General features: G+C 45.0%; 2 protein-coding genes across 4 annotated transcripts; one reads left to right on the top strand and one right to left on the bottom strand.

Annotated features, from left to right (window-relative positions):
- Nucleotides 1–288: 288 nt before the first annotated feature.
- Nucleotides 289–5423, bottom strand: TSACC (TSSK6 activating cochaperone). Of its 3 annotated transcripts, none has more exons than XM_084613278.1 (5): nucleotides 5285–5422; nucleotides 3960–4028; nucleotides 2861–2890; nucleotides 1139–1297; nucleotides 289–753 (listed from the first exon to the last, which is right to left on the bottom strand). In XM_084613278.1, the coding sequence occupies exons 1-5, from the start codon at nucleotides 5364–5366 to the stop codon at nucleotides 545–547; spliced, it is 549 nt and encodes a 182-aa protein (XP_084469404.1). In that variant the 5' UTR covers nucleotides 5367–5422; the 3' UTR covers nucleotides 289–544. The 3 variants fall into 3 exon arrangements, 1 of the variants encoding a protein (XP_084469404.1); XR_014709423.1 differs by lacking the exon at nucleotides 5285–5422 and adding an exon at nucleotides 4611–4723 and having other exon boundaries at nucleotides 293–753; XR_014709422.1 differs by having other exon boundaries at nucleotides 295–753; nucleotides 5196–5423.
- A 236-nt stretch (nucleotides 5424–5659) lies between these two features.
- Nucleotides 5660–21161, top strand: CCT3 (chaperonin containing TCP1 subunit 3). Its single transcript, XM_084613277.1, has 14 exons — nucleotides 5660–5816; nucleotides 7509–7570; nucleotides 9200–9250; nucleotides 9337–9399; nucleotides 11984–12080; nucleotides 13068–13185; nucleotides 13662–13848; nucleotides 15383–15532; nucleotides 15956–16088; nucleotides 16820–16901; nucleotides 17201–17381; nucleotides 18884–19129; nucleotides 19792–19923; nucleotides 20777–21161. Exons 1-14 carry the CDS (start codon nucleotides 5786–5788, stop codon nucleotides 20879–20881), a joined length of 1638 nt encoding a protein of 545 aa, XP_084469403.1. The 5' UTR covers nucleotides 5660–5785; the 3' UTR covers nucleotides 20882–21161.
- The last annotated feature ends 4523 nt before the right edge of the window (nucleotides 21162–25684 follow it).

Raw genomic sequence — 25684 nt, 5'->3', positions numbered from 1 at the left:
TAAGGAGAATCAGCTCGCTGGGAATCCTCCCTGCACCAGAGCCACCCCAGCTGGTATGGAGCTTGCATAAGGGTTCTGTATCCACCCTGCTCCCCATCTCCAGTGGAGGAGGCCTGGCTGGAACATACTGCAAGGGCCATGGGAGGCAGAGCAAAAATGAGAGTAGCCCCTGAGGCTGTTCTAATTTACAGCAGAGAGTCTGGCAAGCCCCCAGAACATGGGGCGCATAAAGGGGCTTCAAGTCACCTGAACCCCAGGGGCATGGGCAGAGTAACCTCAGATCAAACCCAACGCATCTCTCCCTAAGTGGATTGCTGTCCCTTCCCTGTGCAGCCTTCGAAGGAAAACCTCACACTGAAAGTATTTACAATAGTTTTACTTCCAAGCAGCACCGCTAGCGTAGCCGTATCAGTTGTCATGGTAACACAAACCCCAATCCTGTCGCCATACACTTGATAGCCAGTGCCAGAGTGAACGCAAAGGAGATGAAGCCACAGGGATGAGACTATGGGAAGCAAAGCTAGCCACCAAACCTATGGATATGTTAGGTGGGGGAGGAGGCTGAGCTTTGCAGGCCCTTCTGGTCTCTCTGCTCCTTCCCCTTCTCTTCGTTGCTAGCCAGAAGCAAGCTCATGGATTCCTGCAAGCCTTCCAGGATGCTCAACTGTGCCAGAGCGATCTGGGTTTGGATCTGGATGTTGTTGTGCATACACTCCAGTAGGCCATAGCATTCCTGTGGCTGATGATCAGGGGCTGGAGAAAAAAGGGGCAGAGCGCTGGTTTGTTTTCCCCTTCCTCAAATGCTAAGTGATTCTTAATTCTATTGAAATGTTGCCTGTTTACAGAGACCTGCATCCCAAAACCTCGCTGGGCTTTGCCACAGCCCAGTGCACAGGGTATTATCCCCACTTTACAAACGGGGAAACTGAGGCACCAAACAGGGAAATGATTCGCCCACGGTCACACAGACCTGGGAATAGATCCTAGGAGTCCTGGGCTCCTAGTGCCTTGTTCTAACCACTAACCCATGCTCCTGCCCAGAACCAGGATAGACTCCAGAAGTCCTGACTCCTAGCCCCCTACTCCTTACCGCTAAAGAACACTCCCTTCCCAAAGCTGGAGTGGTTCCAATACTTACTGAATTTTTTCTGTCCTTTCCATATCCTTGCAGCCTGGGCACAGGGCAGACCTGGGCTGGGCCTCCGTTGGGAAGATGGAAGCTCAAGAAAGCTGGGGGAGGGTTTGGCAGGACATAGCTTCTTAAAAGAAGAGGAAGGGCCTTCAAAGTTATCCTCTCCTGTCAAAAAAAGGCTTTGCATTACAAGGATATTTTTCACTATTGAATAATAATCCCTAGCTCTTGTATAGCATTTTTCTTCAGGAGGACTCCAAGCACTTTACAAAGGAGATAAGTATCATTATCCCTATTTCACAGATGTGGAAACTGAGGCACAGAACGGCAAAGCCCAAGGTCACTCAGCAGGTTGGGGGCAGAGTCAGGAGTCGAACCCAGCTCCCCTGAGTCCCAGTCCATCCACTCATCCACTAGGCTCACAGACTTACTATGTAGCATATTATGGATCTATTCCTTGTCACTTACACTAGTGCAAAACACCACCATTCTGATCCGGTAGCATTATACAGCTGCTTTGCACTGGTGAAAATGATGACAAAAGATGCAGGGTGATGAAAAATCAGGTTTTAGTTGTTAATGCTGCTTTGTAGACACTAACCAATTAATCCCTATCCCAACTCCATGGAGGGAGGAATCCTGTTAATTTTACAGAAGGGGAAATTGAAGCATAGAGGATGACTTGCTGTGTGGCCTCGGGCAAATCATGTCGGTAGCAGAGCCTGGATCGGAACCCAGGAGTTCTGACCGTGCAGTTCATGACCGTGTAGCCACAACATCATACTGCCTCTCACGTAATGTCTAGGACATACCATGGATAAAATACAGTTTTATATATATACACACCTTTTGTTGTTGTTGTTTTCTGTTTAAATGGCAAACCGGGATCCCTAATAGAAATCACCCATTCTCAGAGTGCTCTACCTGACGTGTTACCAAAATGATATAGCCAATATATTATGACAGGTTTCAGAGTAGCAGCCATGTTAGTCTGTATTCGCAAAAAGAAAAGTAGTACTTGTGGCACCTTAGAGACTAACAAATTTATTTGAGCATAAGCTTTTGTGAGCTACAGCATCCGATGAAGTGAGCTGTAGCTCACGAAAGCTTATGCTCAAATAAATTTGTCAGTCTCTAAGGTGCCACAAGTACTCCTTTTCTTTTTGCCAATATATTATGTATTTTTAAGCGAATCCATGCCTATGCTAAAGTTAACCATTTTTCCCGGCAACCTCTATACTGAAATATATTAAAACTGGAAGCTTTTGTTCTTGGTGCACACAGAGAAAGTAGTATTTTGCTGAGGTTTGTGAAAATAATAACTACCTGATATAACTGTTGCTAGAAACCAGGTACAAATTTCCAACAACCTCGGACAGCAAGTTCAGATTACATTGGAATGGAAATATTAGGGTAAGAATGACACAAACTAATTTTGGGGACCACGGTAAAAGCCAAAGGTATATATATGCCTCAGGAGTGAATTATACTTCCAGAACAATCCATGCTGCTGGTTGTATCCCCAGCATGATGAAGTGGTAAAGTATTTAACTCTCATCTTTCTGTATTTGTGCAGATTGATCTTTGACTAACACTCATGGGTTAACAAATTTGGTTGACTGTGATTATTTGATGTCCTATTGTTGAAAGAGCCTAATCTTTACATAACAATCATTACAGTAAAAGTAGGTATAAAGATTGGGGATTTCAGATTGGGGAAATACGTACGTGGGCTTTGAGTGGATCGTCTCGCTGTGTCTGCAAAAGAAACAACTGTTGTTACTGTGAGTTTCTATACTGATGGGGGTAACAAGACTCTGAAGGAAGAGTTCTTCTGCTGCTCTGATATCTTTTCTTTGCAATGAGCCCTTCAAAACTGAGTGCCTCATTCTTATTGACACTAAACTGCTTTACACTACTCTGCCTGTGCAAAGGGATGCTACCGTGAGTATAACTAATTTATGATTTAGGGTCCCTTTATACTGCCAGAGGGGTCCAATGGCACTTTAGGGTAAACAAGAATAATAATCCCTAGCTCTAATCTTGAGCTTTTAATCAGTAGATCTCAAAGCACTTACAAAGGAGGGTAATATTATCCCCATTGTACAGATACAGAAACTGAGGTACAGGGAGAGGAAGTGACTGGCCTAAGGTCACCCAGCAGGCCTGGCAGAGCTGGGAACAGAACCCAGCTCATCTCAGACCTAGACCAGTGCTCCAGTCACTAGGCAACACTCTCCTATCTGCTTTTCATGAAAGTTAAGGATCTGTTCCAATAAGGTACTGAGCACCCTCCACTCCCTTCCGAGCTCAGCACCCTTCAGAATCAGACCCTCACAGTACTGTCTGTACAAGCAAAGATTTGCTACACTATCCCCTTCTCTTCTGCTGTTGTGCTATGTGTCTGTCATCATCCACCCCAGAGCTAGCTGCATTTAAGTGGTGGTGTGTATACATATAATAGTATGTGACACCTAACTTCTTCAAAGCAGTGTCCTCAAACCAGCCAGCAACACTTATGTATAACCCTAATGCCATGCAGATTACATATACTCATAGCAGGAATTATATTGTATGGAGTTGTAGTACAATCAGTACCTCATATTAATTATTTATTATTTGTATTGCAATAGAACCCAGGAGGCTCACTCATGGACCAGGACTCCATGGAGCCTGAAGCTGTACAAATACAGAACAAAAAGATGGACCCTGCCCCAGAGAGCTTATGTTTTGGCATGGGGAGCATTTATGTCAATTTCACTGCAAAAGTTCCAATTTGACCTTTAAAGGTTGGCTTGTGTCTGAAGTAGAAATGCATTGAACATACTTTTCCAGTGTTGTTTTTCTTCCTGAGCATCTGTTTCTGGCTCCATCTGAGGAGGAGCAGAGCTTGTGCCTATGGAAAGGAAAGCACTAGGTTATCTAGGGGAATATTTTAAAGGAAGGAGGTTGGAAAGACATAGGCTAGAATGCAACTTTCTTCTCGGACGTGTGTGCTAGCCAGAGACGTATATTCTTTCTTTTTAAACTGTGGTGGTTAAAATGAAAGAAAAATTAGAACGTACAAAGAGATTTTATATCATAACGAAGCTGTGAGCACTTGGAACTTTACAGAAGCAGCTTTTGGGGTGATTTACACCATATAAATACTCAAGGTGGCTAGAGCTCAAACCCCCTGCTCCAAATGCACAGGCCCTTTGCTCTGATGCTGAAGGAGAATCTTCATTAGATTGTAGCAATATAGGGCCTCTGGCACTTTCTCTTTCCAGCCACAGCGGCCTATGGCAACATTTGCGTTGGCTGGTTCACAGTAATGTTAACATGAAAGATAAATGAGCTGTAGCTCACGAAAGCTCATGCTCTAATAAATTGGTTAGTCTCTAAGGTGCCACAAGTCCTCCTTTTCTTTTTGCGAATACAGACTCACACGGCTGTTACTCTGAAACCTGACATTTACCAGTGAAGAACTTGTTCTTACGGGTCAATGGCTGGTTTTGCACTAGAAGTCCCGGCTGCACGGGGGTGGGGTGGTCAGTGAGTGGCACCCAACGCGGCACTGGCCCGCAAAGATAATATGCATCTCGGCGCCACGTTGTGCATGGTAGGACATCTCTAGCACTGATGCTGAGTCATATGGCCCAACATGGCTCATTAACAAACTACAACTCCCATGTTTCAGAGTAACAGCCGTGTTAGTCTGTATTCGCAAAAAAGAAAAGGAGGACTTGTGGCACCTTAGAGACTAACCAATTTATTTGAGCATAAGCTTTCGTGAGCTACAGCTCACTTCATCGGATGAAAGCTCATGCTCAAATAAATTGGTTAGTCTCTAAGGTGCCACAAGTCCTCCTTTTCTTTTTTACAACTCCCATGAAACACCAGTGAGAGGAAGACCCCCCCCCCCGCGTAAGGCCTGCAGCTCCCATCATGCTTCGGGAGCAGGACGACAGAGTGTGGCCCAGGAAGGACTACAATTCCTAGCATGTCCAGGAGCAAGACTACAATTCCCATGATGCCCCAGTGTGAGGGAGCCCCGCGGGTAGGACTACAATTCCCAGCATGCCTCGGTGGAAGGGACGACGACGACTCCTGGGGCCCTCCACCGCGGCAAGAGCCAGCTGCCTAACGGGCTCTGCTCTCCTGCCCACTCGCCTCTACAGCCGGCGCGGCCGAAACCCGAGCGCGACGGACGCAGTCCGGAGGGCCGCAGGACAAGCTCCCCCTCTCGGTCCATCCAACCGCTGCTCGGAGCTTGTACGCATGCGCATCACCTCACCCCCCCCCTTCCCCGGGCCCTGCGCATGTGAAATCACCTCGTCCGAATAATCGCGCAGGCGCAGTCTCCCGACTTCTGGAGGCGCATGCGCAGTATTCCCTGTCCCCTCCCGATAGTGGCAGTTCCAAGTCGAGGCCCCCCACGCGCTGAGAAGTCTTCTCTCAACCGAGCTTGTGGTGAGGTGCGGGGCGGGTCCTATACGTGGCGCCTTGCTTCCCGATTGGGTGCCGGGTGTTCGGCTCGGGCGGCGATTGGCGGGCGCGGCGGCCCGCCGGCTAGGGTGTCGCGCGGCGCGGTGCAGCGGCGCTGTTCGGAGTGTGTCTCTCTTGTCTCCAGAAGGTTCCGCGCCGGGTCCTCTGCTCTGAGCCGCCGCCAGGATGATGGGCCAGCGCCCCGTGCTCGTGCTCAGTGAGTGTGAGGGGCCGCGCCCCGCCCCGCCGCTGGGGTCCCCGACAGTGTGTCCCCCGAAACCTCCCGCCCCTCCCCCCACCCCGGGGCCTCCCGAAACCTCCCGCCCCTCCCCCCACCCCGGGGCCTCCCGAAACCTCCCGCCCCTCCCCCCACCGAGGTCTCCCGTAACCCCCCTCTGCACCTTCTCCCTGGGAACCCCGCCCCCCCCGCATGGGTCCTTCCTATCATCGTGTCCCTGCTATCGGTCCCTCAGGCCCCCACCCCATGGGTCTCCCATAACCCCCCTTCCGCTTTCCATGGGTCCCCCCATTTCCTTCCCCCCCCCCTTGTGTCCATACCCATCTTACATTTTCTCTCCTGAGGCATCTCCTCCGTACAGCTCTTCCCCCCCCCCCGATCCGTACAGCTCTTCCCCCCCCCCCCGATCCGTACAGCTCTTCCCCCCCCCCCCCGATCCGTACAGCTCTCCCCCGACCCCCCCCCCGGCCCGGATCCGTACAGCTCCCCACACACACATTGGGCCCCCTCCCTACCCAGTTCTGCTCTCATTGGGGTCACCCCCTCTTTTGGGATTCCTTCCCCTTTGGGTCTCCATTGTTCCTCCTGTTTCTTGGGTAACCTCCCAAATTTCTCCCCCAATCTTGTATTACCCCTATGTATTCCCCACCCATTTCTTCTTGTTTTACAGCCTCGCTTCTCATGTGTCCCATCAGTTTGGTGGTGCTCTCCAATTTTGGTCTTTCCTATATTAGGTGCCCTGTATATTCCTCTCCCACCTTGGGGTCACACTTTTTGTAGTCCTCTACATTGGCATTTCTTCCTATTTGGGTTCCCCCTTCTCATCCCCTTTGGGGATCCTCTTTTGTAGCCCTCTTATATTGAGTTTATTTCTGTTTTTGGAGTCCCTCCTAGTATTGGGGGCAGGAGTTTTCACTCCTCCCTTCCTGTTATTTCACTCCACTTTTGTTTCTTCCCCTCTCCACAAAACGATACCTTGCTTATCCAAACTGGGTTTATAATAAAGAAATGACATCACATTTAATATGGGTGGGGTTTCTTTGGGGCAGACCCTTGTGACAGGAAATCACCTAATGTGGGTGTTAGTCTCAGTTATGGGTATAGTTAATACACACTATTTTATGTATGGCAGGTTATGGGTCATTGAGGTGCAGTATGGAGACTTAACATTTATAATGTTGTACCTATTATAGTGCTGAAGAAAAACTTCTTAAAACGATAATTTTTCAGAGCACCATAAAGTTACTATGTAGCAATTTTATAGTAGATTCTCAGGAATATTGACTCACTTGAACGTTGAGTACTATTGGCCCTCTTTTGGTGACAAGTCAAGACATCTTATATATTGCCTTATTTGGAAACATACTTTCTATTCATGAGACTTAGGTAATGGAGAAGAACTTAGAAATCTTTAATTTTGCTATTTGATATTCTTTTAAATTAAGAGGGGAAGTTGGCATAATTTTATTCTAGTGGCTGTACCTCTTGGGTACTCTCTTATTTAAATGCATGGCTCCATTTAGAGTTGGCCATAATTCATGTGCACATCAGTAAGATTACATCATTGATATGTTGTCCGTATTGCCTCCTCAACATTGGGTTTCCCATTAAGAGCTCATAAGATCAGTTATATTCATGCTGATGCTGTTTTTTGTTTTCTGCATGCCGTAGGTCAAAATACAAAACGTGAATCTGGAAGGAAGGTTCAGATTGGAAACATCAGTGCTGCTAAGGTACTGTTTTATGCTACCAAGTATGTTAGTGAACTAGAAATCAAAAGGGGGCAAATGCAGCATAATGAACTTGGAACATTTTTAGCAGGTCCTTTGATTTCCTGTAGTGCGCTTGTTGATATTTCTTTACACATCTCAAATGAAGAAATGCCGATCACTCCCTTGCTCTGCTAAAATAACAGGTGCAATTGACTAGAACAACTTTTTAGTCTAGTGATGACAGTGTAAATAAAAAAAAAAGTAAAAGAAAAGTTAAACTTCAATCCAGAACACTGCATAAGTCTGAACCTTGACACGTTATTTAGCAAGTAGTTTGGGGTGATGTCTGAGAAGATGATTGTTAAAATATTGTGTCTGATGTCTGAATAGATGCAGCTGTTGTTTTAACCTTTAAACTGTATTGTCATGCCTAATTAAATCTTACTCTTGCTGCATCCAAGGAACTGCAAAATCATTGGGTCGCTTATGTTAATTACAAGGTCTGCATTTTCTGTGTAGTTTGGAGGGATTATTCAAGTGCATTTAGAATTTTGAAGCACTAAATGTGGTGTTATGAAACCCTGACTGCTGGACTCAGGGGATTAAAGGAAGACAATTTAAAGTCAGAATGAGTAGCCTCGTATTTTAGAGTGCAGGGCAAAAATGGAAACATTAGACGAAGTCTGAATCAGTTCAGTTCTTCAGTGTTATTTACATACAGTTCAAAAGTAGAAACCACACACCTAATTCTTATTGCAACATGCACAGTGTGATTAGGAATTCGTAACCTCATGTGTGATGTCTAAGTAATGTGTGGCTATTTAAGTCCTATCTATTTCTTTGTAAAGAGTTTTATACTGGTATATAAAAGGCGCTCTGTACCATCAAACTCTAGTATATTATGTAACTACCTCAGTAGTGACTAATTGCATGTATGTATTGAAACATTTCATGGGACGATGCACAAAGAAGCAACCTTCATAGCCAAGGGTCTACCTAGTTCATTGTCTTATAGGGTCCACCTAGTTCATTGTCCACCTAGTTCATTGTCTTTTCACAAGGGACAGTTTATGTATTAGATATCTATGGGCAGTGTCTTCCTACCCTTAGGATTGCTTATATTTTTCAGCAATTAATATCATAGTATTAAATCATGCAGGACAACAGTTTTGTCCAGCGCAATATCTGGCTTTAAACTAAAGTGTGTGCCATCTCTATATATGCTTTCCCTTCTACGTATACATCAAATGTTGCATAACTAGTACTATTATAGTTATATTAGAAATAGGAGTTTCAGATCTTTCCTGTTCATGTTTAACTCTTGATGCTGTCAGAATATATTGTCACTGAGCTTTAACACACAAAGTTCATGCTTAGTGGCAAAGAGGTCTGGTAGTAAGAGGTTAATGAAGTGAGGCAGTACAGACTAGGATTGAATTTTTCTCTCACCCACACTCTAAATATTAACACAGGTCATTTTTTGGTATAAAAACTAGGACATTCAGCTTAGTAGCCTATCACTTGATATTTTCTCTTCCCCTTCTCGTGAGCTTTGCTTTAAAAAAGAAAAAAAAAGGGGGTGGTGGGGGAGAGAACGTACATTAGTTCTGAAAACTCCTGTATCATCTCATTTTTCGTCTTTCATTTTAGACCATTGCTGACATTATCCGAACATGTTTGGGACCAAGAGCTATGATGAAGGTAAGAACTTTTGTTGTAGTCTTTGCATTAGAAATGCTGTGTATCTTAAAGATCAATCTAAATACTGTTTCTCTTCTCTAATGTAGATGCTTCTGGATCCAATGGGTGGAATTGTGATGACCAATGATGGTAATGCTATTCTTAGAGAAGTGAGTATTCCGTTTTGATACCTTTTTCTTAAGCAGGTACTCAATGATTTCCACATTAAGTTGCCAATGTACATGTTCTAGAGTTGTCCAAATAACCGCAAATAATCATATATAGCCCTTATATAGTATTTAAAAACAGTATCCTCCCGCCCCAGACAGAGGATGGACAATGAACTTGTTGAGTTCTTGTCGCTACTAAGGTTTCAGAGTGGTAGCCATGTTCGTCTGTATCAGCGAAAAGAACAAGGAGTACTTGTAGCACCTTAGAGACGAACAAATTTATTTGGGCATAAGCTTTCAGGGGCTAAAACCCACTTCATCAGATGCATGCAGTGGAAAATGCAGTAGGCCTACAGAACCACTTATAGCCTCATTCATGGTACATAAATGTGTTTCAGGGTATATGCATATGATAAAATTCATATACATGTAACTTGTACAGATTTCCCTCTGGAGCTTATGTTACCTTGCAACTGATAAATATTTAGTTGTCTTAAATTAAAAACACAATAAATGTTAATATTTGAAATTCAGATCCCATTACATCATTTCTGTTTTACTGTGGTTGGCCAAGGGGGTAAGTTTCAGTAGAGCTAATGAATGAGAAATATTTATTCAAAAATATGTTGGTGGCAAAAAACAAACCCCCAAATCAAGCCCACAACTCTGTAAAATCCTTATGCAGTAGATTCTGCTTAATAGCAACCCTGTTCATACGTTTCCTGTAATAGAAATGTTTTACCTAGAACCAGTGCTGTCCAATTGACTACAGTGTTAATTGGTCTGGATATTTGCAACAGGCTTGCCATTTATTAGCACCTTTTTTTGCCATGGTGGCCTGTGGCACCCCCATTCCATGCATCAAGTATCAGGGGAAAGCTGTGTTAGTCTGTATCCACAAAAACAACAAGGAGTCCGGTGGCACCTTAAAGACTAACAGATTTATTTGGGCATAAGCTTTCATGGGTAAAAAAACACTTCTTCAGATGCATGGAATGAAAATTACAGATGCAGGCATTATATATTGACATATGAAGAGAGGGGCGTTACCTCACAAGCGGAGAACCAGTGTTGACAGGGCCAATTCAATCAGGGTGGATGTAGTTCACTTCCAATAATTGAGGAGGAGGTGTCAATTCTAGGAGAGGCAAAGCTGCTTTTTCCACTCCATGTGGAAAGCCTAGCTGCTGGCAGATTTGCAGGACTGTAGCCAGGGACAGAAGTGCTTGGATGTGCAAAACCTGGGCCCCAGGTACGCTGTGGGCAGGTCAGCAGTAGAGAGGGGGCCTGCTGCCCAGACGTCTGAGCTTTCCATGGGGAGTGAGAGCACTGGGGCCCTGTGGGGCTGCATGGCACCTCTCCCTGCTGTCTCCAGGCTGCATCCTGTTCTGACATCAGGTACTCTGCAGCCCCAGTGCTTCCTTCCCTGGCTGCAGCCCTAGAAGGAAGCGTAGAGAAGCGCTGAACACTGGCCATAGGCACGTTTGTGTTGCTACTGTCAATGAAGGCATGTCCCAGTGCTCATTCTTATTAGCGACTGCTGGTTAGTGGCAACTTTTAGCCGTCCACTGAGAGGTTGCTAAGTGAAATCTGCTGTACAAAGCTGTACAAAGACCTTCCCTCACAGAGCCCATGAAATTAGAAGCTTGAAGTAATACAGGACATGGAGGATTATTGCAAATGGCGCTCTGTACAAGAAGAGTTGGACTCTGAGATCAATTATGCCCAGTGAATTTGACAGAAATTGGGGATAAGAAGGTTCATATTTAATTCATTTCCTTTCCCTGGCATGAGGAAGAGTCTTATGTGACAGAGGAATTACAATTGCTAATTTTGCAGTTAAATTCTCTTAAGTGCACATATGTCCCCAAGAGTAGAATTTGTCTCATTGTCTGAATTTTGTCTGTGTCATTATGACACTAATTTATTTAGTGCAGACTGTGGTAGGTGTTTTACTGACATGTTAGAGGCAAGGTCCCTGGCCTGGAACATTTACAATTTGTATAATTCCTATTAAATACTGAAAACTGACATTTTTACGAATGACACCCTACAGTACACATTTTCCTTTTCAATTAGAATAGAAGTAAGTCAACTTTACACAGTTCTATTGGTTTATTTGCTTGGGATGAGTAAAATATCATTAGTTGATTTTCATTATCCTTGCTTAACACAAGGTTATTTTGCACTTGGGGTAATACATTTTCATAATGGTTTTGCAAGGCTGGTGTAACTTCCACATTAATTTATTGTTCTAATTGTGTGTTGCGTGCATCACTGGCTACTGGCTTTCACCAACTGAGGCCTTCAGAAAGAGAGAGAGACACCGACCATTGCTGTCTTTCCGCACAAATATTTTTTTTAAGTATCGAGAATATTCCTAGTGCCTAAAAATCTACTGGAGATGTGACATAAATAACATTTTATCTTCTGCCTCAGTATTGGGAAGAAAATTTCTTTGCCAAGATGGGGTGAGACCTCTTTCCATGTTCACAACTGACTTCAAATTTTCCACTCCCGCTAAATGTGAACAAGTACCTTGCATTCCAGACCAAGTGTTCCCATTTTATTTTCTTCCTTGCAGATTCAGGTCCAGCACCCGGCTGCAAAATCCATGATTGAGATCAGCCGTACTCAGGATGAAGAGGTTGGAGATGGGACCACATCCGTAATTATCCTCGGTGAGGACATGCTTTAAATGAAGGAGGGGTTGCAGCTAAAGTTTGTTGAGGTTTGGTTAATACATCTATGGCAAAGCGATATTCATTTTAACATTCACATTGATGCTCTTCTGTTTCTGAGATATTGACAAATGCTGACTCATTAATGATGAGCCACTTTTTCTAGGCCTGGCTTCTGTCTTTGGCAAGCAAATTTGAAACGTTGTACTACTTGCCCTGTGGATTGAAGGATGGCTAAGGGCTAAGCATTTTGCTTTTGTGCACCAGTTTTCTGTGATTTGGCACTGGGGAGTTACTATCTAAGGGGCACCTCCTTCTCTCTCCCTCCGCCCCAATATGTTTCCAAGCATTGCAGCCTCTTAAAATTTTCTTTCCTCGTTTGCGCACTGGGTTTCTGAGAGTCTTACCAAGGAACCCACACCCCACATTTACTCATGGGGATGCAGGGTGAATGCTCAGAGCATCCCTTAACAGTTTTATGCTAAGGAAAGCATAAATATGTTTTTTTATCACCAAGATGAGCTAGGCCATTTACATACAAGTAAAGGTATGCTGACACAGGAAAAAACGACAACAAAACCATGACAGTGAGTCTGAGCCCAGGTCAACTGAGTTGGGCTTGTGCTGCAGGGCTAAAAATACCAGTGTACATGCTTTGAGAGCCTCCCCTCCCACCAGGTTTCAGAGGCCGGGCTCCAGCCTCAGCCTAGATGTCTTCACTGCGATTTTTTCATCCCACAGCACAAGCCCCACAAGCCTGAGTCAGTTGACTTGGGCTCCGAGACTCATTGCCACTGGTCGTCTTTAGCTGAAGACAATTCCCTGTCCTCAAGAGTTTATATTCTAGTTTAAGCAAATGATCATGATTAAATATAGAAGAGATGTGTTGGCGATTACAAGGCTCCTAGAATAGGTAGCAGGTGCTTTAGGTATCCCTTATTTGATGTGCCAACAGTTCCCACTAACTTGTCTTTGTTTTTTGTTTAGCTGGAGAGATGTTGGCTGTTGCCGAGCACTTCCTAGAACAGCAGATGCATCCAACTGTGATCATTGGTGCTTATCGTAAAGCTCTGGATGATATGATCAGCACTTTGAACAAAATCAGGTGAGCAGTGCTGTTTGGAGTTGGCGTTATTTCTCTGTGCAATTCTGGGCAAAGATGAAACTCTGGTGATTCAGCCCAGCAAAGTGTAACTCAGATGGAGGTCTAGAAACCAGTTTGTATAGCCACACAAGTTAGCAGTGTCAACCGTGATAAAGTAAACCTAGTTCTCATGGCTCTATTTGGGAGAGAGGATGTTCTAAAAGAGTATTTCTGTGTTGCAGTCTGTTAATTATCATTGTACATTGAATAGATATTTGAATGGAGGTACCTCGAGGCTGTTGTCTCTGAGCAGACCCACAGTAATTTGCTTATTGCTAAGCAAGTCTGATCTTTAACCATCTTTCAGTGTGAGGAAGATCACTTCCAATAGGGAATAGTCTTGCAATTTCAGAGAGCTGGTCTGGGTTATTTAATAAATCTTTTCCTTCTGTACTGTGAATAATATCCCATGTGCTGTTTGTTGTTCCTTGCTCTAGCACTCCAGTTGACGTGAACAACAGAGAGATGATGCTGAATATAATAAAGAGTGCTATAAACACCAAGGCAATAAGCCACTGGTCTGACTTGGCCTGCGGCATTGCTCTTGATGCTGTCAAGACTGTGGAGTTTGAGGAAAATGGCAGAAAGGAAATTGACATCAAGAATTATGCAAAAGTAGAAAAGGTAAGTATGCTTTGGACTCTCAATTGTTTCTGTATCTCTCGCACTAATGGCAGAGCAACTTTCTGAAGCTACAATGTATGCTCTGTGTGTGTACAGCACATTCCATTACTGGGGCTACTCAGCAGTACAGTAATGTAAATACTAAACAATATTAATGTAGGACCTTGTGGGAAAGGTTTTGTATTCTACTGCTGCTAAGTCAACAGGAACTCAGTCCTTGGGAATATTTTATACTTTGTGCAATCATCTTTGATGCTGTGGCACAATGAAGGGAATGGAGTTGGGGAAGGAATTAATTTCGAGGTTTTAGAAACCAGGTTCGCCAAATGAAAAAAAGTAATATTGATGGGAGAGGGGAATATCTGATTTTTCAGACTTTCAGACAAGAAAGTATCAGCAACAGTGGAATGTAAGTAGTCCCTGTGTAGTACCTGAGAAAACATGTACTAATAGTTTAAGCCAGTTTGCAGTCGTTACCCTAGATCGGTCTTCCATGACCTGAACAAGTCATAAGTAGTTAGGACAGACTGCACATTGTGTTTTCAGTACTGAAACTAAGTACAGTTTTAAGCCCATTCATTTGATTTCAAAAGTACAGACACACATTTTCATGGGATAGACTTCTGAGAGCTTTCCTTTCTGCTCATACGCTTATAGGCTTGTGCTCTTATAAACTAATTCTTAAAAATAAAGGCATTGGAACCAGTATTCAGCCATGTAGAGAGGAGAACTTATCATCTAGTGGTTAGAGCACTGGGGCTCCTATGTTCTACTCCTGGCTGTGCCACTGAGTTTTGTGGCCTGAGGCAGGTCACATGACCACTTTGTGCATCCGTTCCCTGATCCATATGATGGGGATAACTACTTCAGAGGAGACCAGTGATGCTAATGTGTTTGAAAGGTACTATTGGAAAAGGAGAAGTCTTATTTTGGAATTCAGTTTTCAAAAGTGTCTGTCTAAAATTAGGCATCCAAGTGTAAAAACTTAGCCTGTAGTACTGTACAGTGGAAAAGGACAGCAATAAAAACTAGAAGCCACACGTTGGTTCCAAGAATGCTGTGGGATTGTAAAAGGGGTAATCAAAGTGTGTCAAAACATAGTGTGCAAAAGGAATGGTGAAGAAATAGGGTTAAAACTTAGACAACTGGAGCCAGCTTTACAAAAATATTTGGGCTCCTTGGGAGGGGATTTATGAAAGCACCTGAGTAGGTTCAGTGCCTAACTCCCATAAAGAATCGGTGGGAGTCAGGTGTCCAACCTGTGTAAGCACTTTTGTAAATTTGTAGGAACCTACTAAGTGTCTAAATACCTTTGGGTATCTCTCGCCAGCCTTCTAAAGGGCCTTACAATTTGTTTGAGGCAACTAATTCCTCCTTAAGTATAAACTGGTTTGTTTGTTGTAACTTTAAAAATAAATTTGTGCTAGAGATTAAAATCTGCCAAATTTGTATTCGTTTTCCAGTCATCTGGAGAGTTACTTGTCTTCTCATTTGCTTTGATAACTCTCACCTATGCCCTGCATGTGTCTGTCAGATTCCAGGTGGCATAATCGAAGACTCTTGTGTCTTGCGTGGAATCATGGTAAACAAAGATGTAACTCACCCAAGGATGCGTCGCTATATCAAGAATCCACGCATTTTGCTTCTGGACTGTTCGCTGGAGTACAAGAAAGGAGAGAGCCAGGTAAGGCAGGTCTTGTGTAAAGATGTCTGCAGTTCTTTGTATGATGCTAGTGAAAAGAGCCAACAATGCCATTATTGGCAAGGGGTTTTGAATGTTTTCTTCTGCTTCTTGAGGGTTTGTTGCAGCTCGAGACTTGCATAGAGCCGGGTATGAGTAAAATATACGTAGAAACACTTCCCCATTCTAATTAACAGTGAAATACTCTGGTGCTACACTAATGGCAGGATATTACACCAAGGCTTACTCATCGGATCAACGGCTTTCATTGTGTACTACTGATTCCTTTCACCTCTTCTCTGTTCAGTCTGTGTTAGCACCAGTTGAACGGACAAGAAAAATGGAGTATGATTGTTTTAAGGGACATGCATTTATGTTAAAACCTTGTAGAAAGAGACTAAGCCTCTTAAACCTCTTTCTATGCAGACTGATATTGAAATTACCCGTGAGGAAGACTTTGCACGCATCCTGCAAATGGAGGAAGAATACATTCAGCAAATCTGTGAGGACTTGATAAGGGTCAAACCGGATCTCATCATCACAGAGAAAGGAATCTCTGGTAATGTATATGATTGAGTGTAGTGGTGGACAAATATAACTGTAGTTGTGTTTCAACATGATCCTTTAGTGTTAACAAGTGAGAGAGTGGTAACGAGTTCTGAATATTGCCTTTCAGAGAGCAAATATTAAAGCAGGCTCTTAGATTTATGCAGTGCTAAAGATCCTCTCACTTTGTAGACTGCCAGGGTGGGTGGGGTAAAAGTTAAATCTCCAATTTGTTAATTTTTCTGGATGTGTAGCTTGCTTAGGGTCATTACCACTCTCCCCCTCTACGCATACTTATTGGGAAGCTTGCAATCCCACTGGTTACGGTCCATCAGATGTTGCTATACTTATCCAGTAGGATGCATAGTCTGTATGATTTTATTTTAAGCTGATGGCTGACCCCTATGATTCCAGTGACTTCTGTGGATGCTAGCTTTTCTCAGGGTTTGACCCATAGTTTGGTCATGTATTTAACACTGTTGAGAACAAGAACCTAGCAGAACACAAAGGAGCTGGGTCTGGAATGTCTAATATCATTTTATCCAAGCAGCACTGGAACGTTTTTTCTTTGCTGATGGTTTAGGAGAAGTGTTGAGTACCAGGTTCTTTTATTCCATAATCCTTGGTGTAGGTTCCAGAGTGGTGATAAATTTTAAACCAAACCTACTTATCATCAGCTGTAGAAACTCAGTCTTTGTGGTGACTCTTCTATGTAAAATAACTTATCTGCAAACTTGGTTTCAGACTTGGCCCAGCACTACCTGATGAGAGCCAACATTACAGCTATCCGCAGGGTGAGGAAAACAGACAACAACAGAATCGCCAGGTGAACAGACCTTAATTGTTGAGAGCCACGTTGCGCAGCCCTCACGCGCGTTGACACACGGGCATAGCACAGTTGATTTCAACGGGACTCTTGCTGTTACCTCAGTCCCTCCATGCAGCTCTCCCTTATTTGCGTGTTGCACTTCAGCTTACAAACTAGTCTGGACATTTAGGGCATGGACTGTGTGCTACACGTTTGTAGCACACCCAGCAGAGTGGGGCCCTGATCATATCTGGCCTCTCCACTCTACTGCAATCCAAACCACAGCGATGGATTTCTGTTTTGTTCCTTTGTGGTAGGGCCTGTGGAGCTCGCATTGTGAGTCGCACAGACGAGCTGCGTGACGAGGATGTGGGGACCGGAGCCAGGCTTTTTGAAGTTAAGAAAATAGGAGATGAGTATTTCACCTTCATCACAGATTGCAAAGACCCCAAGGCCTGCACTGTCATGCTGCGTGGAGCCAGCAAGGAAATCCTAGCAGTAAGTTATGGCATGATATACCTTCCCTTGATGCCAGGAGGCAGAGTTCCCTGTACAAATTGTACTGCTGGCAACAGGAGGGAGCATAAGCACTATCAAAGAAGTTTACTGATTCCATCATCATGGCATCTTTCTAATTGCCAGCAGCATTCCATTGCCATGCAGAGCCATCTTATGTGACAAGATTTACTGCTAGCAGGTATCTCTAAATTGTGAAATGGTGTGGAAAAACGGGAGAGTTGATGGTTTCCAAGGAATTCCAGCCTTAAACACTGCCTAGGGAAAGCAAAATCTATATTCCCCAGAGTAAACAATTGACCAGTGGACATCTTTGTGGATTTTAATAGCACTTCACCTATGACAGCTTCATCTGTGTAGCACCTTACATCAAGGATGTTAAAACACCTTTCAAATATATCCTTTATGCTAAAATAGTTTCATAGAGTTTAAGGACAGAAGGGACCATTTAGATCGGGGGTGGCCAACCTGTGGCTCCGGAGCCGCATGCGGCTCTTCAGAGGTTAATATGTGGCTTCTTGCATAGGCGCTGACTCCGGGGCTGGAGCTACAGACGCTAACTTTCCAGTGTGCTGGGGGGTGCTCACTGCTCAACCCCCTGCTCTGCCCCAGGCCCTGCCCCCACTCCATCCCTTCCCCCAAGTAGCCTGCCCCTTCCCCCACAGAGCCCTCCTGCACATGTGAAACAGCTTATTGCGGCGCGCTCGGGGGCTGGAGGGCGGGAGCTGATGGGGAGGGGAGGGCGGGGGGGTTGCTGATGTATTACTGTGGCTCTCTGGCAATGTACACTGGTAAATTCTAGGTCCTTCTCCAGCTCAGGTTGGCCACCCCGATTTAGGTCATCTAGTCTCGCTTCCTGTGTATCATAGGCCATTGAATTTCACCCTGTATTGAGCCCAAAAGCTTTTCAGTGCTCAAGGGCCAAAATGATGGTGTGGCTGGCATAAGGAGAGAACAAGTTGCCACCAATGCCCAAGGGCGCTGCAATGGCAGCGAATTGCATAGGTGAAGTAGGCCCAGGTGATCCCAACCACCCCCATGCTGCAGGGGAAGGAAACCCTCCCCCACCCTGCCCAAGGTGCATTCATGCCAATCTGATCTGGGTGCAAATTCCTTCCTGACCCCAAATCTGGCAAAGTGAGAAGTAAAATGAGGCACGTAATGGTCACCTGCCTTATCTAAGACCTACTGAACTAACTTGGTGGCTCCCAGATTTGGGAGTAGAACACAGATCTGCTGGTGCCTAATCCCATGCTTAAACCTGCAAGCCTTGCTGCCTCAGGTGAGAACTTGAAGCAGTATTGAGTGTTCTGTAAACAGGTAGCCATGTCATATTGGTGCAGATTTTAATACTGACCTTATTCCATGGTCCTGACTGTGTTCTGTAGCCTCTATCATGCTGCTGCTGCTTTTGGAGCCTGTTCTGCTTTAAATATGCAAACCTGTAAATCTATCACTTCTTTGCCTTTTTCTTTTTTTCGTAGGAGGTGGAACGCAACCTCCAGGATGCCATGCAGGTGTGTCGTAATGTCCTAGTAGATCCTCAGCTGGTGCCCGGAGGGGGCGCTGCAGAGATGGCTGTTTCTCATGCTTTGACAGAAAAGTCTAAAGTCCTGACAGGAGTGGAGCAGTGGCCCTACCGGGCAGTCGCCCAGGCTCTGGAAGTCATTCCAAGGACGCTGATTCAGAATTGTGGAGCCAGTACCATCCGCGTGCTGACCTCGCTAAGAGTAAGTCCATGGGACTCTAGCTGACGGGACAAACTTCTCCAAAGAGCGACTTACTATCAGCCTCTCTCTTTCAGCTATAAAATATATTTTCATCTTGGAAATCCTAGCTAGTTGTGTGCGTAGAAACAGCATGACGGATCGTTTGGTGGTGGTAGCATGTCAGATCATTGGGGACCTAGAGCTTTGTAACAGGTTTTTACAAATCCTAATACACAATCTCCAAGTAGTGTTCGTTAAATCAATTTCTGTGCAATGTTTGTACCCAGATATTGCAGCTTTGGCTAGTGCATGAGAACCTGAAAGTGAAACTGACTAGTCTGTTCACTGTCTAAACTGAGTGAATATGCCAAAATTAAGCAAATGGCATAGAAGATTTCATATTAAATTTTTAGTTTTATTTATACTTACTGTCAGATCTTACTAACATAGCTGGTGAGTTAATTTGTCATCGGTTGATTACTCTAAATCTAGTTAGTGTTTAGTGCCATTTCGGTGCTGGTCTCCATATAAATGAAACAGCTGTCCCTTTAAAACTTACACGTTTATAGTTAATCTTAATGATTCCTTGCTATTTGCATAGAAGACTGACTGAATGAATCAATGTTTCAGATTTCTTTCAGAAAGATGGGTTGGTTTGAGATCTTATTACCAATTTATTACAGGCAAAACACACTCAGGAAGGCAGTCAGACTTGGGGAGTAAATGGTGAGACTGGAGCCTTAGTGGACATGAAGGACCTGGGGATCTGGGAGCCTTTAGCTGTCAAATTACAGACCTACAAGACAGCTGTGGAGGTAAGGAAGCAACTGATGAGTGATTGTGTGTTGCTGACCCTTTGTGCTTGAGTGTCTAGAGCAGGAAATCGTGTGTGGGAAGGGAAGAAATTGCTACGGTGTCTCCATCCCTACAAGGTCGGTAGATATTATGGCCCGTGCAATCTATGGCTGGGTGTTGCCACAGACTCAGAGAAATCCAGGTCAAAGAACATACCTCTGGGATCTAGTTGATAGGACTGTGTGTACTGCACCGTGGTTGTGGTGAGGTGATTGGTTTGATCAAATGACCCTTTCCTCTCTTCCCCCACAGATTAAGATTTGAACATTTAGTAGAGTGGTGGTGTGTGGTAAATTAAGCCAGTTGTGCTCTCCCTTCCTGCACATCACCAGAAAATTTTAAATAGTTTCCCTATCAGCTTCGTCTCCCAGCCAAGTTCCAGAGTGTCTAAATGCCTTCCACCTAGTAACAGCAGGATTCAGTATTTTCAGTACTTCCCACCATATCATATTGCCGTGTGCTGTTTAAAGCAGCTACCATGTTCCACCGCAGAGGTGGCCGCATTGCCGTAAGGTGTGACTCTTGGGTTGGCTGTTGTTCTTCTGTGATACAAATGTTCAAGCTACCAAGAGCTGAAAGCAAAGGCTGCTGATCAGATTTAAAAGCGGGCATTGCAGCATTCAGTAGGGTGTCCCGCCCCGAATTGAGCACAGGTTTTTTTTACACCACCTCAAATTGGTTTAAGAATCAAATTAGTTAAATTGGTGGGAATACAATGTGCGCAAGCCCTAAGCGAAAGCTGGCTACCTCAGCAAGGTGCCCAAGCTGCAGCACGTCCTCTCCCTGACCCGGCCCTGGGATTTTTCTCCCCAGACTGCTGTCCTCCTGCTCCGTATCGATGACATTGTTTCGGGGCATAAGAAAAAGGGGGATGATCAAAACAGATCGCCTGGAGCTCCAGATGCAGCCCAGGAGTAAGAGGAGATTGAGGAACCATGCGTCTTGAACTACACTATGGAAACAGCCGAACAAAATTACTGCTGCATCTCCTCGGTCTGGGCCTGGGCCTGGACACAGTCTGAGTATTGAGTGTTAGTTTGCCTGAAGTCAGTGGGTGGGAGGGAAGGTACATGACTGTGGGGAACGGGCTACTGTCACATGTGCGTCCCTCTCCTGTTTGGAGACACTGACGCTTAATTTAAGTATATACTGTAACTTTTGCTGTTTGCTTCGACAATAAAACGTGTCACTCTGTTCAGTCCCTTGTGTCTATCTCTAACACGACTCACTAGCCTGGAGCTGCACGGTGGGGTGTTCGGTTAGCCATTTCCAGAGTGGGGACAACTAGTCCCAGGCAGGCCTCTTTCAGAAATCCTGTGTCTCATCCCTTAGCATGAAATCCTTCCTAATGCGCTAGTTCACTGGAATATCCCACTGTGCTGTTTCGTAGGAATGTCTATCATGTCCATTACTAGCAACCAGGACTGAAACTATGCCAGTGCTGTCCTAATAAAGGGATAAATCCCCTGTGGGGAGTGGAGGAAAAGCAAAACTTGGGGGGGCTTTTGGGGGTCCCTGAGGTTTGGGGGCTTTAACACCTATTGTGTCCCCCACCACCACCACAAAAGGGGTCTGAAAGAGGCACTAGTATATATGGTCTTTACGAGCAGCACTGAGGACATCATGTCTATTTCAAAACCACCAATGACCATGGCTCTTGTGTTGGCAATTCAGAGCTGGTCAGGCAAACTGAATTCAGTGCTCACCAGGGCTGAGGTTCATCGCGGGAGGGCAGAAATCTTGAGTTGCTTTTGCCCATTCTCAGTTGGTTCTATCTCCCAGACTGTCAGTTCCCCCATGTTTGATTAAGTCCTGGGCCCCCTCCCTCATCTGAGGGGTAGGCCTTCTGTTAGATTAGTGGCTAGTGCCCACCAAGTAAGTAGGCTGGCATCTTTCACTGGCACTAAATAAAATTTAAAATCGTAAGGTTAGGATTTGGATGTCCAGTGTCTTTAAATTAAATGGGAATTGGGTTTCTAACTCCCCATGGAACCTGGAAATCTCAACCCACATATATTTTCTTCTCCCCCAACCCCCACAAAAAAAAAGTATCAGGGTAAAGGACCTCATAGGCATATCGTCATTAGCCCAAGCCAAGCATTGTAAACCTAGGAAATTGAGGATTAAGGTTAAACTGAAATTTGAACGTTTTATGGTAAAGACACTCAAATAACCTTAACTCTGCCCTGCAGTGACCTTCTGCAGTAACTACTGTACAGTTAATACTGTTCCTTCAGGGTGTCACTACAGGGCAGTGTTACGATCGTTTAACTGAACACTGTGATACCTAGAACGTATTTAGATTCGTCCTCCTTTGACTCCTGTGGTTTAAGTAACATCACGGTGCAGATCCAAAAGCAGGCAAGGAAGAATTCTGCCCCATCGGCTTCCACTCACCTATCACTTCATTCCCTGAGACTTTGGGTTTGAGTGGTGCCCTGAGCTGCACATCTTTGAAAGGAGAGATCATTCTGTCCCTTTACCCTGCATGTGAGCTCCAAAGCTTGGCTACTAAAATAGCGCTGGGGCTAGCTGGTAGATTTAACTCTGCCTTGTCTGAATGCTGGAGGTGGGGCTGTGCAAGATTTGGGAGCTCCCTTCTCCTACTTGCACTACAATGGATTAGTCCAAGGGGAATTAATTACCTGCCGCCTGTGGTGTAAATAGTTAACAAAGTTGATGTGTAATACCTGAAACTTCAAATAGCCACCTTAGGTTGGTGCTTTTACTTGAACAAATTCCTGTTTCTGCTTGTGCGACACTGATGCAAATCCACCACTATGGAGGCCGGGGGTGTGGCTAGCATTTTAGAGCAAAGGGCTCCTGAAATCAGGGCGGCTGGGTTCTAGTCCCAACTCTGCCAGAGACTTGTGACCTTGGGTAAGTCCCTTCACTTTTCTGTGTCTCAGTTTCTCCTTGGGGTAATACTTCCATGGTAGTAGAGGTTCTGAGGCTTTATATATTCCCTCTAATGTGCTCTGAAATCCTCCAGTGGGAGGTATACGTGTATCATAAAGGAGCAGCAATCCACAGGCAGGGACTAAGAATTCCATGCTAGCAACCACATCGATCCATGTATCTCACACTGGCTTCGGAACGGCATGTGCTAGGCTTCACTGCTCCCCTTGAAGCACCCACTGACATGCTCCCTGTGTTATGTGCCCATACCATGGCTGTGATCTGTGCCCCCTCCTTGTTACCCACAATTTACACGGTCTCAGGAAACTATTTTCAAATCAGTAGGAGGTGTATTTCCTGCTAGGGTGGGTATGTATTTAATGCTTGCTGGGTGGTTTACTCCATTTCAGGCAACCTGATGGGGTCTGTGCTTCCTTAGCTACCATGTTTAATGTGTCAACCTGTTGCTGGATCATTCTGTGCCAATACAAATGGATTTAAAGCAGACTGGTCCTGATGGCCGATTGCTGGGTCCCATCTTTAGGGATTTGACACCATACATCTCTAAACCACAGGAGGGTCCAGAATATCCCAGGTGGATTTCCCAGCCGCAAGAAGGTGAGCCTCAGTCCCCCAGCTATTTATCCATTGCGTGCCTCATACCCACTTCCAAATCTAATTCCCATCTCTCTGTGGGCTTGCTCCACCCAGACCTCTGACTTCTTTCTGCCTTCCCTGGATCTCAAATCCACCTTCACACACCCTTTGCACAGTTGCGGGGTGCTCTTGTGCTTTCCCATCCATCTAATCCTCCCCTTCTCCTTTCCAAGACTGACTCCCTTCCCTTCTTTAAATTTCACCTTAAAACCCTCCCTTTCTCCTTCACTTACAGCCAAAGTGTCAAGCAGCATGTGTGAGTGTGCCTGAAGCATGTCAAGAGAAGAGGGATTGCATTGTCAGAAGTGTTAGTATGTTCTCTCTCTCTCTCCCGCCTTTGGATGGGGCACACAAGCTCCAAGTTAAAGGCAGCAGGGGGAGAGGAGGCTGTTCAGGGCTAAAACTGTCTTTTTTTTTTTTTTTTTTCCTTCCCCATTGACTCATAGACTTTAAAGCCAGAAGGGACCATCATGTTCATCTAATCTGACCTGCTGTATGTTGCAGGCCACAGAACATCACCCAGCCGCTCCTGTAAAAGACCCCTAAGCTCTGGCTCAGTTACTGACATCTTCAAATCATGATTCAAAGACTTCAAGTTACACAGCATTCACCATTTACACTAGTTTAAATGTACAAGTGACCCGGGGCGCATGCTGCAGAGAAACCCCAGGGGCTCTGCCAGTCTGACCCAGGGGAAAATTCCTTCCCCCCCCCCCCATCCCCTCCCCTGCAAATCTGGTGATCAGTTAGACCCTGAGCATGTGGTCAAGACCCACCAGCCAGACACTTGGAAAACAATTCTCTGTTGCAACTCAGAGGCCTCCCCAGCTAGTGTCCCCTCTCCGGCCATTGCAGATAGTTACTGCTGGCAGCCGCAGATCAGCTACATACCACATTGTAAGCAGCCTCCTCCTACCAGCCCCGCCATAAACTTATCAAGCTCAGTCTTGAAGCCAGTTGGGATTTCTGCCCCCCCCCTGCTCTTCTTGGGAGGCTGCTCCAGAACTTCACTCCTCTGATGGTTAGAAACCTTCATCTAAGGTCAAGCCTAAACTTCTTGATGGCCGGTTTATAGCCGTTTGTTCTTGTGTCCACATTGGTCTTAACTTAAATAACTCCCCTCCCTCCTTGGTATTTATCCCTCTGATGTATTTATAGACAGTAATCAGATCTCCCCTCAGCCGCCTTTTGGTCAGGCTAAACAAGCCATGCTCTTTGAGTCTCCTCTCATAAGGCAGGTTTTCCATCCCTTGGATCATCCTCGTTGCCCGTCTCTGAACCTGTTCCAATTTGAATTCATCTTTCTTAAACATGGGAGACCAGAACTGTGCACACTATTCCAGATGAGGTCTCCTCAGGGCCTTGTTTAATGGTACTAACACTTCCCTGTCTCTACTGGAAATACCTCGCCTGATGCATCCTGGGACTGTAGTAGCCCTTTTCACAGCCGCATCACATTGGTGGCTTACAGTCATTCTGTGATCAACCTGTACACTCACGTCTTTCTCCTCCACTGTTGCCGCCAGCTGTTAAGTCCCCAGCTTATAGCAAAAATTCTTGTTGTTAGTTCCTAGGGCATGTCTTTGCACTATTAAATTTCACCCCATTCCTATTACTCTAGTTTTCAAGGTCATCCAGATCGTCTCAAGTACCTCAGGATCTGGGCCAAAGTTCCTGCAACCAGAACGTAGGCCTTACCTACACATGTTGCTTAGTGCACGAAGAGACGGTGCTCATATACTGTGGGGATGATGAGCGTGGTATAAGAACCTCTGTAGAATAGAGCAGACATAAGTTGCACCCATTTAACTATAATTTCAAAAATGATGTAGCTAAACCAATACAAATGCCCATGTGGACATGCTTAAGTCAGTTTACAGCTCCCTAAGAGCAGTTTAGCTTGCATTAGTTTCAGTAAAATTAGGGCCACTTCTGTGTGTAGACAAAATGGTGTTGTCCGTGCATGAAGCTGAATGGAATAGTCCTCACATGCCCGTAGAGAAGCTGATCTACAGAGACTCCTTTGCTGTTATGCCTTGACAATGAATAGGTGGCTGGTGGACTGAGACCACTGTCCAACACTGTGACCTTGTCTCATTGTTTCCTTGTGCTCCCCTGCCTGGCTGTATTTACCTGGGGTCTCTTGCCTTATACTTAGATTGGAAG

This window comes from Lepidochelys olivacea (assembly GCF_965140295.1).
Source record: "Lepidochelys olivacea isolate rLepOli2 genome assembly, chromosome: 24".
Lineage (NCBI taxonomy): Eukaryota > Metazoa > Chordata > Testudines > Cheloniidae > Lepidochelys > Lepidochelys olivacea.
This window is presented reverse-complemented; position numbering and strand designations above follow the sequence as displayed.

Bases quoted from the DNA above. Each gene is read 5' to 3' on its own strand.
- TSACC (XM_084613278.1), bottom strand. From the start codon at position 5,366: ATGGACCGAGAGGGGGAGCTTGTCCTGCGGCCCTCCGGACTGCGTCCG. The intron at 2,891-3,959 runs GTATGTTCAATG...TTTCTTTTGCAG, and splicing joins AGAAAAACAACACTGGAAAA to ACACAGCGAGACGATCCACT. The intron at 754-1,138 runs GTAAGTATTGGA...TTTTTTCTCCAG, and splicing joins GAAAGGACAGAAAAAATTCA to CCCCTGATCATCAGCCACAG.
- CCT3 (XM_084613277.1), top strand. From the start codon at position 5,786: ATGATGGGCCAGCGCCCCGTGCTCGTGCTCA. The intron at 16,902-17,200 runs GTGAACAGACCT...CCTTTGTGGTAG, and splicing joins GACAACAACAGAATCGCCAG to GGCCTGTGGAGCTCGCATTG. The intron at 17,382-18,883 runs GTAAGTTATGGC...TTTTTTTCGTAG, and splicing joins CCAGCAAGGAAATCCTAGCA to GAGGTGGAACGCAACCTCCA.